Source organism: Schistocerca nitens, chromosome 1, assembly GCF_023898315.1.
Source record: "Schistocerca nitens isolate TAMUIC-IGC-003100 chromosome 1, iqSchNite1.1, whole genome shotgun sequence".
In the NCBI taxonomy this organism is placed as follows: Eukaryota; Metazoa; Arthropoda; class Insecta; order Orthoptera; family Acrididae; genus Schistocerca; species Schistocerca nitens.
Window position 1 is genome coordinate 796,523,554 of NC_064614.1, and position 12,722 is coordinate 796,536,275.

General features: G+C 43.5%; 1 protein-coding gene across 1 annotated transcript in view; it reads right to left on the reverse strand.

Annotated features, from left to right (window-relative positions):
- The window catches only part of LOC126262371 (serine protease snake-like), a 140,742-nt gene extending 129,009 nt beyond the window's left edge, over nucleotides 1-11,733 (reverse strand). The window contains exon 1 of the mRNA XM_049958966.1: nucleotides 11,578-11,733. Coding sequence (XP_049814923.1) covers nucleotides 11,578-11,671 — 94 coding nt within the window. The 5' untranslated portion in view covers nucleotides 11,672-11,733. The remainder of the gene's footprint in view (nucleotides 1-11,577) is intronic.
- Nucleotides 11,734-12,722: the final 989 nt, after the last annotated feature.

Genomic DNA, 12,722 nt, shown 5'->3' on the forward strand with positions numbered 1-12,722 from the left:
AATGGTATTTGAAATTCTTGTCTTTTGAAGAAGAACCGTGCCAGATGTGTACGTTGAGTCACACTCCCACACACAGAACAGTTACTCTTGTGCTTGTTGTTGCGTTGGTTTTATAGTTGCTGGGGACTTAATTAATTAATTGTGTTAATGAAAATTTCCATTTTTTTCTTTGTTGTTGTTCTATGCAGTCAGATAGAGTAATAATAACAGTCAGGGCCAACCGTTTACGAGACACAGCGTAAACGGATAAACAGCTACAAAAAAATTAAAATTATTTTCATTTCATTTAATTAAGCCCCCATGCACAACAGTGGCAACTTCTTCGATATGTAGCTTCCTGCGCTACTAATCTAATACTCTTGGTGCTTAGAATGTTAGGGGAAAACCGACAGCTCAATTAATTGACTTTCCACGCACAGCCCCGAAATTTACGTCACTAAGTACCTTCTATATGTTTAAGTCTGAATACTGGGGTATCTATACGCGTGGCTGTAATACACAAGTCTTGTTGTTGTAAACTGTTATGTTCTGGCTAGGTTGTATTTGATAGACCTGCATAAATATTCAGTTCTCCATTCGCGGCTTTTGAAGCAATTCCTACAGGACATAAAAGAGCATGTTATTACTAATTTAGATACAGAAATTAGTATGGGATGAATAGAGAATATCCCAAATGTGTACCAACGGCGATTTATCACTTCTTATTGTGCTACCAGTAGGACTTTTATAGCATACCACCACAGCGTATCCTGTGTTGTGTTTGGGTCTTGTTTATTCGTTTCTGTATACTCATCGAGAAACTTGTTTTATGTCGAATCAGTCCTTCGTTAACCCTATGTAAGTTCATACCAGTGTGCGAATTAATGTCCATCATGAATCGTCAAAACCAACTCACCAACTGTAATATAATATTTCGTGTGCTGAGATGGCTGTACGGACACATTCCGAAACCAGATAAAAAAAGCTGTACAACTCTCCCTTCGTCACCATCGCAATACTGCAGATGACAATTTCTTCCAGCAAAGGAAATGAGTATTTGAAACGGCGAACTTTCGTACCTAGCACCACCATATTTCTTGGAACCTACATCCATTTCAACCTGCTCCCTGTGTTAATGGCTGGGTCTCCCTCTACAGTTCTTACCTTCCCCTCCTCTCTTTCCTTCTCGCCCCCGCCCCGTCCCCAGTTCCCTCCGTTACCATTATGAACACGAATAACCTTGTTTTTGAAAGCAGTCTTCTTGTAGCCCTTCCGAATGCTGCGTTAGAACACTATCGTACCTGAGTCTGGCGGCACTAATAGCATAACGGGAAATACCGACAGTTATTTCAGGATGTTTACCAACGACGACCGCGTTTACAGATAGAGAGGTTGTCAGTCTGATAGGCAGTGACCTAACAATGGAAATATAATTAGTTCTGAAGTACCTTTACCTTTCTCGGTGTGCACGAGGAGTGTAGATCATGCAGCCCGTCAACTTGTACAATCCAGTGACTTTTTAGGGTTTAGAGTAACATTAGAACTGAAAAGGCTTTCAAGCCGAACTGGAAAAACATCGCTGCTGAAACTTCTACAGTTCATTTCTAATGCGTGTGCCAATAATAAATCTACGGTTGGCCTGGGTTTTCTATTCGCTAGGACTGAACGAGAACCTGATCGTATGTGCCAGGCTATTTAAATGCGTTTAGATAACCACCGAAGAACAGTTTGTTAGTTAACTGGCTGAACAGGTGTTCCCGAGAAAAGTGCTTGACCGTAATATTCCTGACACATTGTGGCTCAGTAGGTAAGTGGCACACACCTAAAGTTTCGGTGTCAAATGTCCAATCGACTCAAGATTTTTTTGTTATCACTCGTTCACCGATGGCAGTGATCTGTTAGTTTGAAAAATGAAATGTTTCGCCGTAAGTTTTGAGTCCATATTAATTTATAGGTCCCTCTAAAACTGGGTTTCTCAATGCGTTCGAAGATCGGAGAAAAATAAGGGCACGCCATTTTCGGTAGGGCCAAAGCTGATAAAACACTGCGACGTACAAACCATTTCTAGCTGAGAAAGGCTACCTTTTGTTGTAAATTCACAATATCGAACGCAAAAATATCAGTTACGAAGTTGGGGATTAGGTATTTTCACAATGACGGTGCGACCCCAGCCATCAACTTTGTTTTTACACTAAATCTGTGATGATGGTCCCTTAAAAATGACCATCTCGACTGACCAAGTCTCGTGAACTAATGGTAAACTGGCACTGGGTTCGATCATGACAGCTTTCTAGTCCTATGTACTTCCGAGTGTGGGCGCATTCCAGTGCACAACAGTATATACACTAAGTATGTCCCTTTAGTATTCGGTGCTTAGTATGTCCGTTCTGGGTTATAAATACAAGAATTTTTTCCTGGATGAATTTTACGAGCCATGTTCTCTTCTTTATCCATGTTAAACGAAACGAGCTATTTCTTGCTTTATGCACTGGGTTAAACTTATGCCCTTATTCAGTTCATCGGTAAATTTTAATTTTGTTGAAGGAGTACAAGTCACTGGTTGGTAAAGTTATAGCCAATTGGGACGTTAGGTCCGTTATACTGATAAAAAGTGGTGGACACATTTAGGATTACGTGACACCTCTTCATTGATTCGTTTGGGGCGATGCTCACTAGTGATTGTTTAAGGATAAATGTTGATGAAAGGAGTAACCGGAGTAGCTGAACTTGGCGACTACGGGTTGAAATTTATGGTAAAGTGTGGTGTTTGGGTAGGGCATGTACACTACCGCAATGGCAATTCGTAAACCACCAAGAGGTGAATGGCGAACTCTGTCGTAATTTTGGGTATATGGTGAACGTGGGTGATTAGTACGCAAGAGCCTGGAAAAGAAATACAGACATATCCACCTATCATTATTTTAAAGCACGCTCAGCGATAAATGTGGTACATCGGTTCGACTGACAACGTTACCCTCCGAGCTCATGAAAAGCTTCGCGCATCACAGGCCACGAAGAGAGAGAAATTCTGGGAGACAGACCTAAAAGTCAGGAGAGTAACGGAATTCTTTGCTTTTGAATAACGACGATGTAATGCATAATTACTATCAGAAGAAAGGTTGTCTTAAATTTGGCGACTCGTGTGTATTCTAACTTCGAGAAAGCATATGATACGGTTGGAAACAAATGATTGTAAATGTGAGTTACTACGAAGTATTTGGCCAAGTACAAAAGATAATTAGGGATTTATTAACACAGCATTTCCTTCAGTACACGTAGGATGTAATTTTTCACGGTGGAGAGGACAAGAATGAAAGTTATCTATGATCGGCACGATCTGGCATACACGATTTTGACGTAATAAAATATCTTACGAGTAGTGGACTGAAAGTTATTAAAAAAGGTAAAACGACGTGCAGGAAGCCAATTAACGGCGCTAAGACGCAATAGTTCCTAAATTTGCACACGTACCTCCATTTGTAAACACTGGCGAATGAGAAATACAGTTTAGTAGTTGTGCCAAAATGACTGCAAGAAGCAAAACAATTCGTGCAGCAGCTGAATTATAACGAATTTTCGAAAATGTGACATTACAGCACACCTTCCACAAGATCCATCCTGCGAAAACCGCACATCAGTAGCATTTTCCCTTTCCGCAATATGTTTGGTGTAAGTTTTAGGTGATTCACCTTTTATTTCAATTAAATAACATTTTTAAATAATGCTTCACTTTTATGAAATCTAGTCTAAACTAGAGACTTTTCACGCTGAGTCACTAACACGTGGAAATTCCTTGAGTGGCTGTATATTCCAGTTCCTAATGAAGGAATAGTATTTAATTAACTGACTTTTTTATCGCGGATTCGTACAGGAGTCAAAATTACGAATCTGATGACTAATCACTGACCATTTGACTGTTGAACAAGTCGGAAAAAGTGATAGGCAAATTTCGGTAATATAAATTCTCTTCCAGCTTCTGGACCCTCGGATGTTTCCTAGATGGTAGATCATATGATTGGGATTGGGGGCAGGGGAGGCGAATCAGTTTGAATGTCAAACGGATGATTCATTTGAAAAAGTCACAATATGGTGAAAGTCGATAAAAGGCAGGGCCGCTGAATTCAAATTCATGACGCAAACACGCCCGTGCGGAAGGAGATTGTCGTTTCAGAGAATCACAGAAGCCGCCCTCCTGGTGCTACTGCAGAATGGCCGACTTAAACGCAAGGTATTTCCTCTCCGCATCTGCACTCAGAAGCCAGTGGAGCGATCACCGATGCTCTTTCCCCTGCCCTCCCCCCCAAACCCTCGCAAAACTGTTTATGAACAAGAGGAGGAGGAGGAGGAGATTTAGTGTTTAACGTCCCGTCGACAACGAGGTCATTAGAGACGGAGTGCAAGCTCGGGTTAGGGAAGGATGGGGAAGGAAATCGGCCGTGCCCTTTCAATGGATCCATCCCGGCATTTGCCTGAAGCGATGTAGGGAAATCATGGAAGACCTAAATCAGGATGGCCGGAGACGGCATTGAACCGTCGTCCTCCCGAATGCGAGTCCAGTGTGCTAACCACTGCGCCACCTCGCTCAGTGTGTTTATGAACAAAAGGACATTGTACACTGGGGACCTGCCGAATGAGGCAGTGCAGTTGTTAACGCGCTGGCCTCGCATTCTGAAGGATGTCTTTCTTAATGTGGCTGATCATCCTTGTTTAGGTTTTCCGTGGCTTTCTTAAACTATTTCAGGCAATTGCTGGGATGGTTCCTTCATCAAGGTCATGGCCAGTCCTCTGTCCCATACTTATAAAGTTTATTGTACATGCATGTACATTTTTGAGCCATTTATTTTCATTGTATAAAGATAACTCCAATGTCGTTGTAAGACGATCCCTGGATGAATAAATAAATGAAATGAGATCACTTGTATGTTGCTGTCACTCCATGTTTTACAAACTCAACTGAACAGAAATAGTAAATCCGGTTGCGTCCTGCGTTAACTTTGGGCCAGCATTTTTCGTAACTGTTCGTTGGGACGATGCGCGCCTCTTCCATGCCTGAGAGCGCAGGCCACGCCGGGAATCCCTGAACAGAGTCGCTCCCCGTGACTGCGCTTCAAGGCGACTCAGGGTCGTCGCCGACACGGCGCTGCGCTGACTCAACTGGGTGAGGCAACAGCCAGGAACCGGTCTGGCAGCAGAACTCCACTTAGCGCCTTACAGAGCAAAGACACTACGGGTCACCTATTAGCAAATTATGATACAGCACTACAGAACTACTTTGCTCCTGTCCATGTTCACCTTCCTTTCCATACTATCGTATTCTGGTCCTTCATTATTATTAAAGTTTCGTCTCTCAACTATCTGAATAATTTCTTTTCTCCCTTCATAGATTTCTTCAGTTTGTATCATCTGCAGGGGTAGTTGACATTAAACCTGTACTAATGTGAAGCGCGAGTATTCTGTGTCTATCTGGCCTATGATAATTCACTCACTATGCTATTCATAGTAGCTTACCAGCATTCCTACTTTATTACCCCTTATTAAACCTACTCATGCATTACTCCTACTTGATTTTGTATTTAAAACTCTAAAACTAAAGTTTTTGAGAATAACATCCTCGAAAGATATTTGGACCAATCTATGAGGGAGGAGAATGGTGAGCAAGAAAGAACAGGGACCTATATATGGAGCTATACAATGAACCAGATGCAGTTGCAGAAGCCAAGACAGGAAGACTAAGATGGGCCCACCACCTGTATAGAAGAGAGCAGGGATCTTTATTGAGAGAATCCTCAGAACAAACCAGAAGGACGAAGACCTCAAGGCAGGCCAAAAATGAGACAGAGAGACCAGTTTGCCAAGGCTCTCCATGTACTGAGGGCAAGGAAATAAGATCTCGAAGACAATACTGAGGAAGAGGCTACCTGACGAGGCCAAAAACAGACTGCAGTTTGTGGAGCCAGGAGAGTAAGAGTAAGTAAGAGTAAAACTATGTTCACATGACCAAAAGTCCTGTTCTTCCTGCCACCTAACTTCATTGATTCCCACTATATCTTCAACCTGTCCATTCTCTCTAGCCGGCCGGAGTGGCCGAGCGGTTCTAGGCGCTACAGTCTGGAACCGCGCGACCGCTACGGTCGCAGGTTCGAATCCTGCCTCGGGCATGGATGTGTGTGATGTCCTCAGGTTAGTTAGGTTTAAGTACTTCCAAGTTCTAGTGGACTGATGACCTCAAATGTTAAGTCCCATAGCTCTCAGAGCCATTTGAGCCTTTCTCTCTAAATTTTCTAAGCTACCTGCCCAATTCAGGGACCTGCTCTGGTCGGTAGAACGCCAGTTTTGTTTATCCTGATGATATCCCCCTGAGTATTCCCCCTCCTCCCAGATCTCTTAATGGGGTCTATTTTACCTCCAGAATATTTTAACGAAGAGGTAGACTTAGAGAGTTCAGTTGGGTTGATTTGGGAGAAGAGACGGAACAGTGGCGTCATCGGCCTCATCGGTTTAAGGAAGGATGGGGAAGGAAGTCGGCCGTGCCCTGTCAAGTGAACCATCCTGGCATGTGCCTGAAGCTATTTCGGGAAATCACGGAAGACGTAAATCAGGATGGCCAGAGGCGGGATTGAACTGTAATCCTCCCGAATGCGAGTCCAGTGTGCTAACCACTGCGCCATCTCGCTCGGTAAACCAAGAGGCTGCCGTCATTTAAATACAATATAGCTGTATGCGCGCTGGAAAAATTACAGCTGTAGTTTCCCATTGCTTTCTGAAGTTCACCTTATCAGCGCAGCAAGGCCGTTTTGGTGATGATGGGTGATCAATCTCTCGAGGAAAAAGAAACATCGTGTTTTGTATGCATTGTGTGGCACATTACTGGGGTATCATGTATTGATACCACCCGAAGGGTGTCAAAATTGGCGACGGAATTGCAAGTTTCCGTCAAATGCCAATAGTCGAGTGGGATCTGGTAAAATGGAAATGAGCGTTTGGCATAATTGGCCGGGAGGCCCCTTACGGGGCAGGTCCGGCCACCTTGGTGCAGGTCTTATTACATTCGACGCCACATTGGGAGACCTGCGAGCCGGATGAGGATGAAATGATGATTAAGACAACACAACACCCGGACCCTGAGCGGAGAAAATCCCCGAGCCAGCCGGGAATCGAACCCGGGCCCGGAGGACGGCAATCCGTCACGCTGATCACTCAGCTATCGGGGTGGACGGTGGGATCTGGTGGATCCAATGGAGCATGGCTGCTGAGCCATGGCTCCAGCAGCTCCTTACCACGAGCACACTCTGCCGCCACGATATAGGACCGTCATCAGCAGTCAGCTGGCCCACTCACATTTGGAGCCTGTTTGCTAAGTGACGCTATGCTTATGTCATAAGGTCGCATCTCCAATAGCATCAATCGTGATTTAGTACAGAGAGCGTCATCCTTCTCGACACTGAAATAACTGGGCTACTTCTTGCTTCATTATCTGTAATGAATCTTTGTACACTAATCATTTCTGCTTCAATCCACCATTCTATGACGACAGTTGTCACACCTCTCCTCACCATTGTGCATGAAGTCTTACACAACAGTTACAATTCCCCATCAGACAGTCATCGAAACTGTAGCCCCTGCAAATACTGAAGGGCTGCTGCTCTCTTCAGGATCCATACATTTGTCCAGCCTCTCAACAGATACCCATCCATTGTGGTTGCACCTACGATATGGCTATCTGTATCGCAGAGGCACGCAATTCTCTCCACCGATGGCCATGTCCATGGTTCACCTAGAAGAATTTAAATAGCAGTTGGCATAAACTCCAGTAATGTCCTCTGTAGTAGAAAGCGATATATAAACTATTCTGTTCCCTCCCTCCAACTTCGTTCCGCATCGAGTTACGCGAATCGCAGTCAACAGGAAGCCCTGAAATCAACTATTAATTTTGCGCTCGACATTATATACTTTTCCCAATCATTTTAGCGCAAATACTGAATTGCTAACGTATCTGATTATCTGCGGAGTTGGCTTACAGATAATGCAAAAATCTCACAAGTACAAATTCATGTCACTTCGAATGGCAGCTACTTGTGATAGGGCTGTAAACACCAGAGAAACAAGTTATGGAAGTGCACAGTTTTCACGTTCATTTAGAACGTTCACAATGCGTTTAAGGTATTTAAGTGGCTTAAAGTCGAACATAAACATCTTCAGATGAAATTAAATTTTAATTCAGTAATTGTAAGCGAATACACCTGATGGGTGATCAATCTCTCGAGGAAAAAGAAACAGCGTGTTTTGCATGCATTGTCGGGCACATTTATTCAGAGGAACGATATTATAAAACACTGAGTTGCCTTTGGTAATATTTCGTCAGTTCCTGTGAGTAAATTTTAGTCGTCTGAACTTAGTCTAAATTCCAGAAGTGATCTACATAAAATTTCAGCACAAAGATATATCTATACTTAGTCTGTTTCAGAGAGGAAATTTGTCGTATACCATTCTGCATTTCGGGCAAGTGCGCGAGATTAATAATTGCTTCAGAGCCAAAAGCACTCCTTACTCGCACCTTTTTTCACCTAAATGCATATTCTTCTAGATGTACCGTTAACTTAATATTTAGTCAGCATGCTCTACACTCTAAAGTAAGCATTATGAAAGCGAGCGCGCGCACGCGCGCGCACACACACACACACACCGTTGAAAGACATAACACAGGACGACAGAATTTGGTGCTTAAGACTTGACGGGAACTCCAACTCACGCGGTTAGTAACCGAAGAAGAATTTTTGTTATTTTGACGCGCTGTAAAACCCTGCACCTGGATTAAGTACAACTAATTACACCGCGTATCATTTTACTCCCCACGGAAAGAATAAAATATAGTGTTTTCAGTAGAAACAAATCGTCCCCGCCTCTCCATCCCACCCTATTCCCACATTAAGCTCACACGATTACGTCAATCACACGGACAGTTACAAATTTAAGATGACTTATGTCGGTAGTTACAAAGCTGACTCCAATTTCAATTAACAGTCATTTCATGGATGACAATATTTACCACAATTGTGATGTTCACAAAAGACTCACTCAGAACGTACTCTTATGAAGTGGAAATTTTCTGAAACTATGGATGAACTAGCATATGAAATTAGGTGGTGCAGGTTCATTTCACAGGCAGTCTAATGGTAAAGCATATTTGTGTTGCAGTTCAAGTACCATGGGTGTGTGTGTGTGGGGGGGGGGGGGGGGGGGGAAGAGGAGCGGAATGGTGTCGCGGTTATCATGATAGCCGCACCCTTCTCCCCTCTCTGGCCCCCAGGACAGTTTACTTCAAGTGTTCATATTTCTACATACATCGCTATTTCTTTATTTTTTATTTTTTTTAGAATAAGGTAACAACAACTAATACTCTTGAAAATGGCAGGAATTCTGGTGAAATTACAAGCTGTGTTTAAAACAAACTAATTTTCAGCAGCACTGAGGGCTAGGCCGCTTGGATGGGCTTGCCGGCTGCAGAAAACAATCCAGACAGGAGAAGTGCCCATTCATAGGCTGACTGTACCTGCTGACGTCAACAAACCTGACACGGTTCGTGTGTCCAGACGTAGAACTAGCAACACACAGGCAGCTGAGTAAGGCAAGACAAAGGGAAAGACCCTCGATTAGAGAAAAAGACCGGCTACAAGCGAAAAATGGGACAATTTCATGTGCGTCTTAAATAACTCTTGACTTACGCCAATTTAGAACGAGCTACCAACCTCAACAAAGCATACAGAATAACATGGAATCACTACCATAAACAAGCGATATTTCATAATGTGAAGCTTCAGTATTACTAGACAGCTATTTTGCCTGAAACAATATATGACTCAGGAAGTACATCTCTAAGAGGCCACTGAACATTGATGGAAACTAAAAAAAAAAAATGAAAAATTCTAAGCAAAATTTGTAGTCCCATTAATATAAATGGCATAAGGACTGAAAGAACTACAAACTTATACGTTGTAATAGACAAGTTCACTGATACAATACGTAGAAGATGCTAGAAGCTCTACGGTCACATCTTGAGAAGAACACTAGATTAAATGACTACTTAATATACTAAATACAAGAAAGGTAAAACTATTTTTAGAAGAAATTAAGCAGGACTTACGAGAGATGAGGGCTACAGAAGACACCACAGAGACCGTAAAGACTTTGTGATTTCCCTAAATCACTCCAGGCAAATGCCGGGATGGTTCCTCTGAAAGGGCACGGCCGACTTCCTTCCCCATCCTTCCCTAATCCGATGAGACCGATGACCACGCTGTCTGGTCTCCTTCCCCAAAAACCAACCAACCAACCGTAAAGACTTTGAAATTCTAGTTACAAATCACGTGTTCGTAGACAAGGATAAAAACGCCAATGGAAAACAGTCAACAGAGAAACGCAAGAAACAGCGAATTCATGTAATGATTTTGGGAAAAGGGGTATAAAATGGAAGCTGTCAGACGAAGCTAACAAGTTCAAATGCGCTCTTCAACTGGACATAACGATGAAAGAATGAATTTCTCTAGCAGAGAATATTGAAAGAAATAACACCTTTTCCACCCTCTTCACATTTACATGCCTGATTATCCATAGACTGCCGACCTGTGTTCACAGTCATAGTGGTAAGTGAAATAGTGATGACTGCGAGGACGCTTCAATTTTATACTCTCAAATTTTCGGACAAATGCTTTTCAGATGATTTATTTCTCTGAACTGCTATTTCTTGATAGTTATGATAAAGACCCGCACTAAGCACTGGCAAACTAATTGTTAACGTAAAACATTTTATTGTAATTATTATTGAGCTTCTAGGTATCTGAGGCACTTAGAAATGTGGGTGCTGAAAAGCTATATTTGGGGGGAAGGGGAAATCTGTCAGTAAACGTAACACCTGGCTCACTCCCCCACCACCCCAGAACCCAGTACTGTATGCACACCTAATGCAATCTTTGAAACACTGTGTCGTTGTGAATACACTTCAGCTCGAACGGTCAACGACACTATACAAATCTACAGATGGCTGACACCAAGCGTTACTTACATAATAATAATAATAATAATAATGAATCCATTCGGTTTCCATCGGATATGGGAAGCAGTTTCACAGACGCTAACGTTAGGTGCTCACTCAGGAGGAAGATCCATGCAGTGAAGTATCTAATAGGCAACCTTGATCATTCCAGTCGTTATTGCGACTTTCAGCAGCGTACGAGAGATATGTAAAGAACAGGGGCGACGAGTTTCGATGTTCTAAGGTATTTTTAGAGCTAAACTCACTCGACATTTCTTGTTGCAACAGCGCAACGTTCCTCATATACTACCGAGCAGCGAAAAACACCATTAACATCCAAAAACTACACAAGGAAAGCACGAATGGGACCCAAGAGGAGCCCTCTGTATGGAATAGATGGACAACCACGTATTTCTTCCTAACGAGCTGAAAACTTAACAGAACATCGGGCACCACCAACACTGCGAAATAAACCGTGCAATAAGAGAGACATGTGACGTACAAAGTGTCACGTTTTTGCTACACATTCCGCGCCGTGCACCATGCATGCACCGTAGCGGTATACTGACCGATGCCGACTCGTCTTGACGGGAGGTTCCACTGCGCATGCGCCGTCCCACACAGCAGCGCGGCCAGCGTCGCGAGCAGCCACAGAGCATGCATCCTGGTCGCCGTCTGAAGCAGCACTGTGCGGCCTCCACCTTCTCCACGAGCGGTCGCCTCGGTCTCTTATGTTGCAAGGCGCGCGGCCGAAACACTTCCTGCGCTGACCGGCACTTCCCTGGCTCTCAATGACGTGGCGCGTGTCTGCTCCTGGAAAGGAACTAACAACCGAGTGCCGCTTCTCTTTCCGTTCTCGAGCACCAGAAGGTTGTAGACAGCGGAGACAGCGGATCTCCTGTTTCTTCAGTTCCGGGAAAGCCTTCGGGGGAGTGCAGCTCTTCTTCTTTCGTACAGTGAGTACGTCAGATCTTTCACTTTTGCATCCCAGACCGACCGACGTATTGGACGTAGGTGCTTGGCCAACCGACTGACTAAATTTTCTTGTAGGGATGTCGGTCGGATAGCAACACCCGGCAACCGACCACCCCACCGCCCCCCCCCCTCACTCCACCACAATAAATTGTGGCGTGTGTTGCGCTGTCGTGCCAACTGCCGGACAAAAGTTCGTCTTTTGTCACTGGGCGCGAAATTAAATACTGTTCTAACATACATGACAAAGTTGAAACGTCCCCTTTTAAAAATTATACATGACTGCTTAAACTGACACACAATATTTTTTAGCGCAACGCAATCTGACTTTCAATAATCCCTACAAAAGAATGGCCCTGACTAACATTAACCTATACCTTTCACAAATCACTTACCTCACAAAAATCTTCGTTACTCGAACTACTGCAATACAGCGAGCGCCACTACTGCCAGCTAAATAAAAGATTCAAACTACGGAAGGCACTAACTACTGATAGGCATAGTTAGCAAATGAAAGATTTTAATCGATAACAAACAATGTATTTACCTTAATAGTGTTGAAAAATCATAATATACATAGCAGTTCATGACATCCAGTCTTTCAAATTTCAAAACTCCGCCATTTCTCTCCCCACATCCACCATTGCTGGCGGCTCACCTCCAACTGCGCAACGCTACGCGCTGTTCACATCCAGCTGCCCAACACTACAATGGCAGACAACAATGCAAACTAGCCACAGAC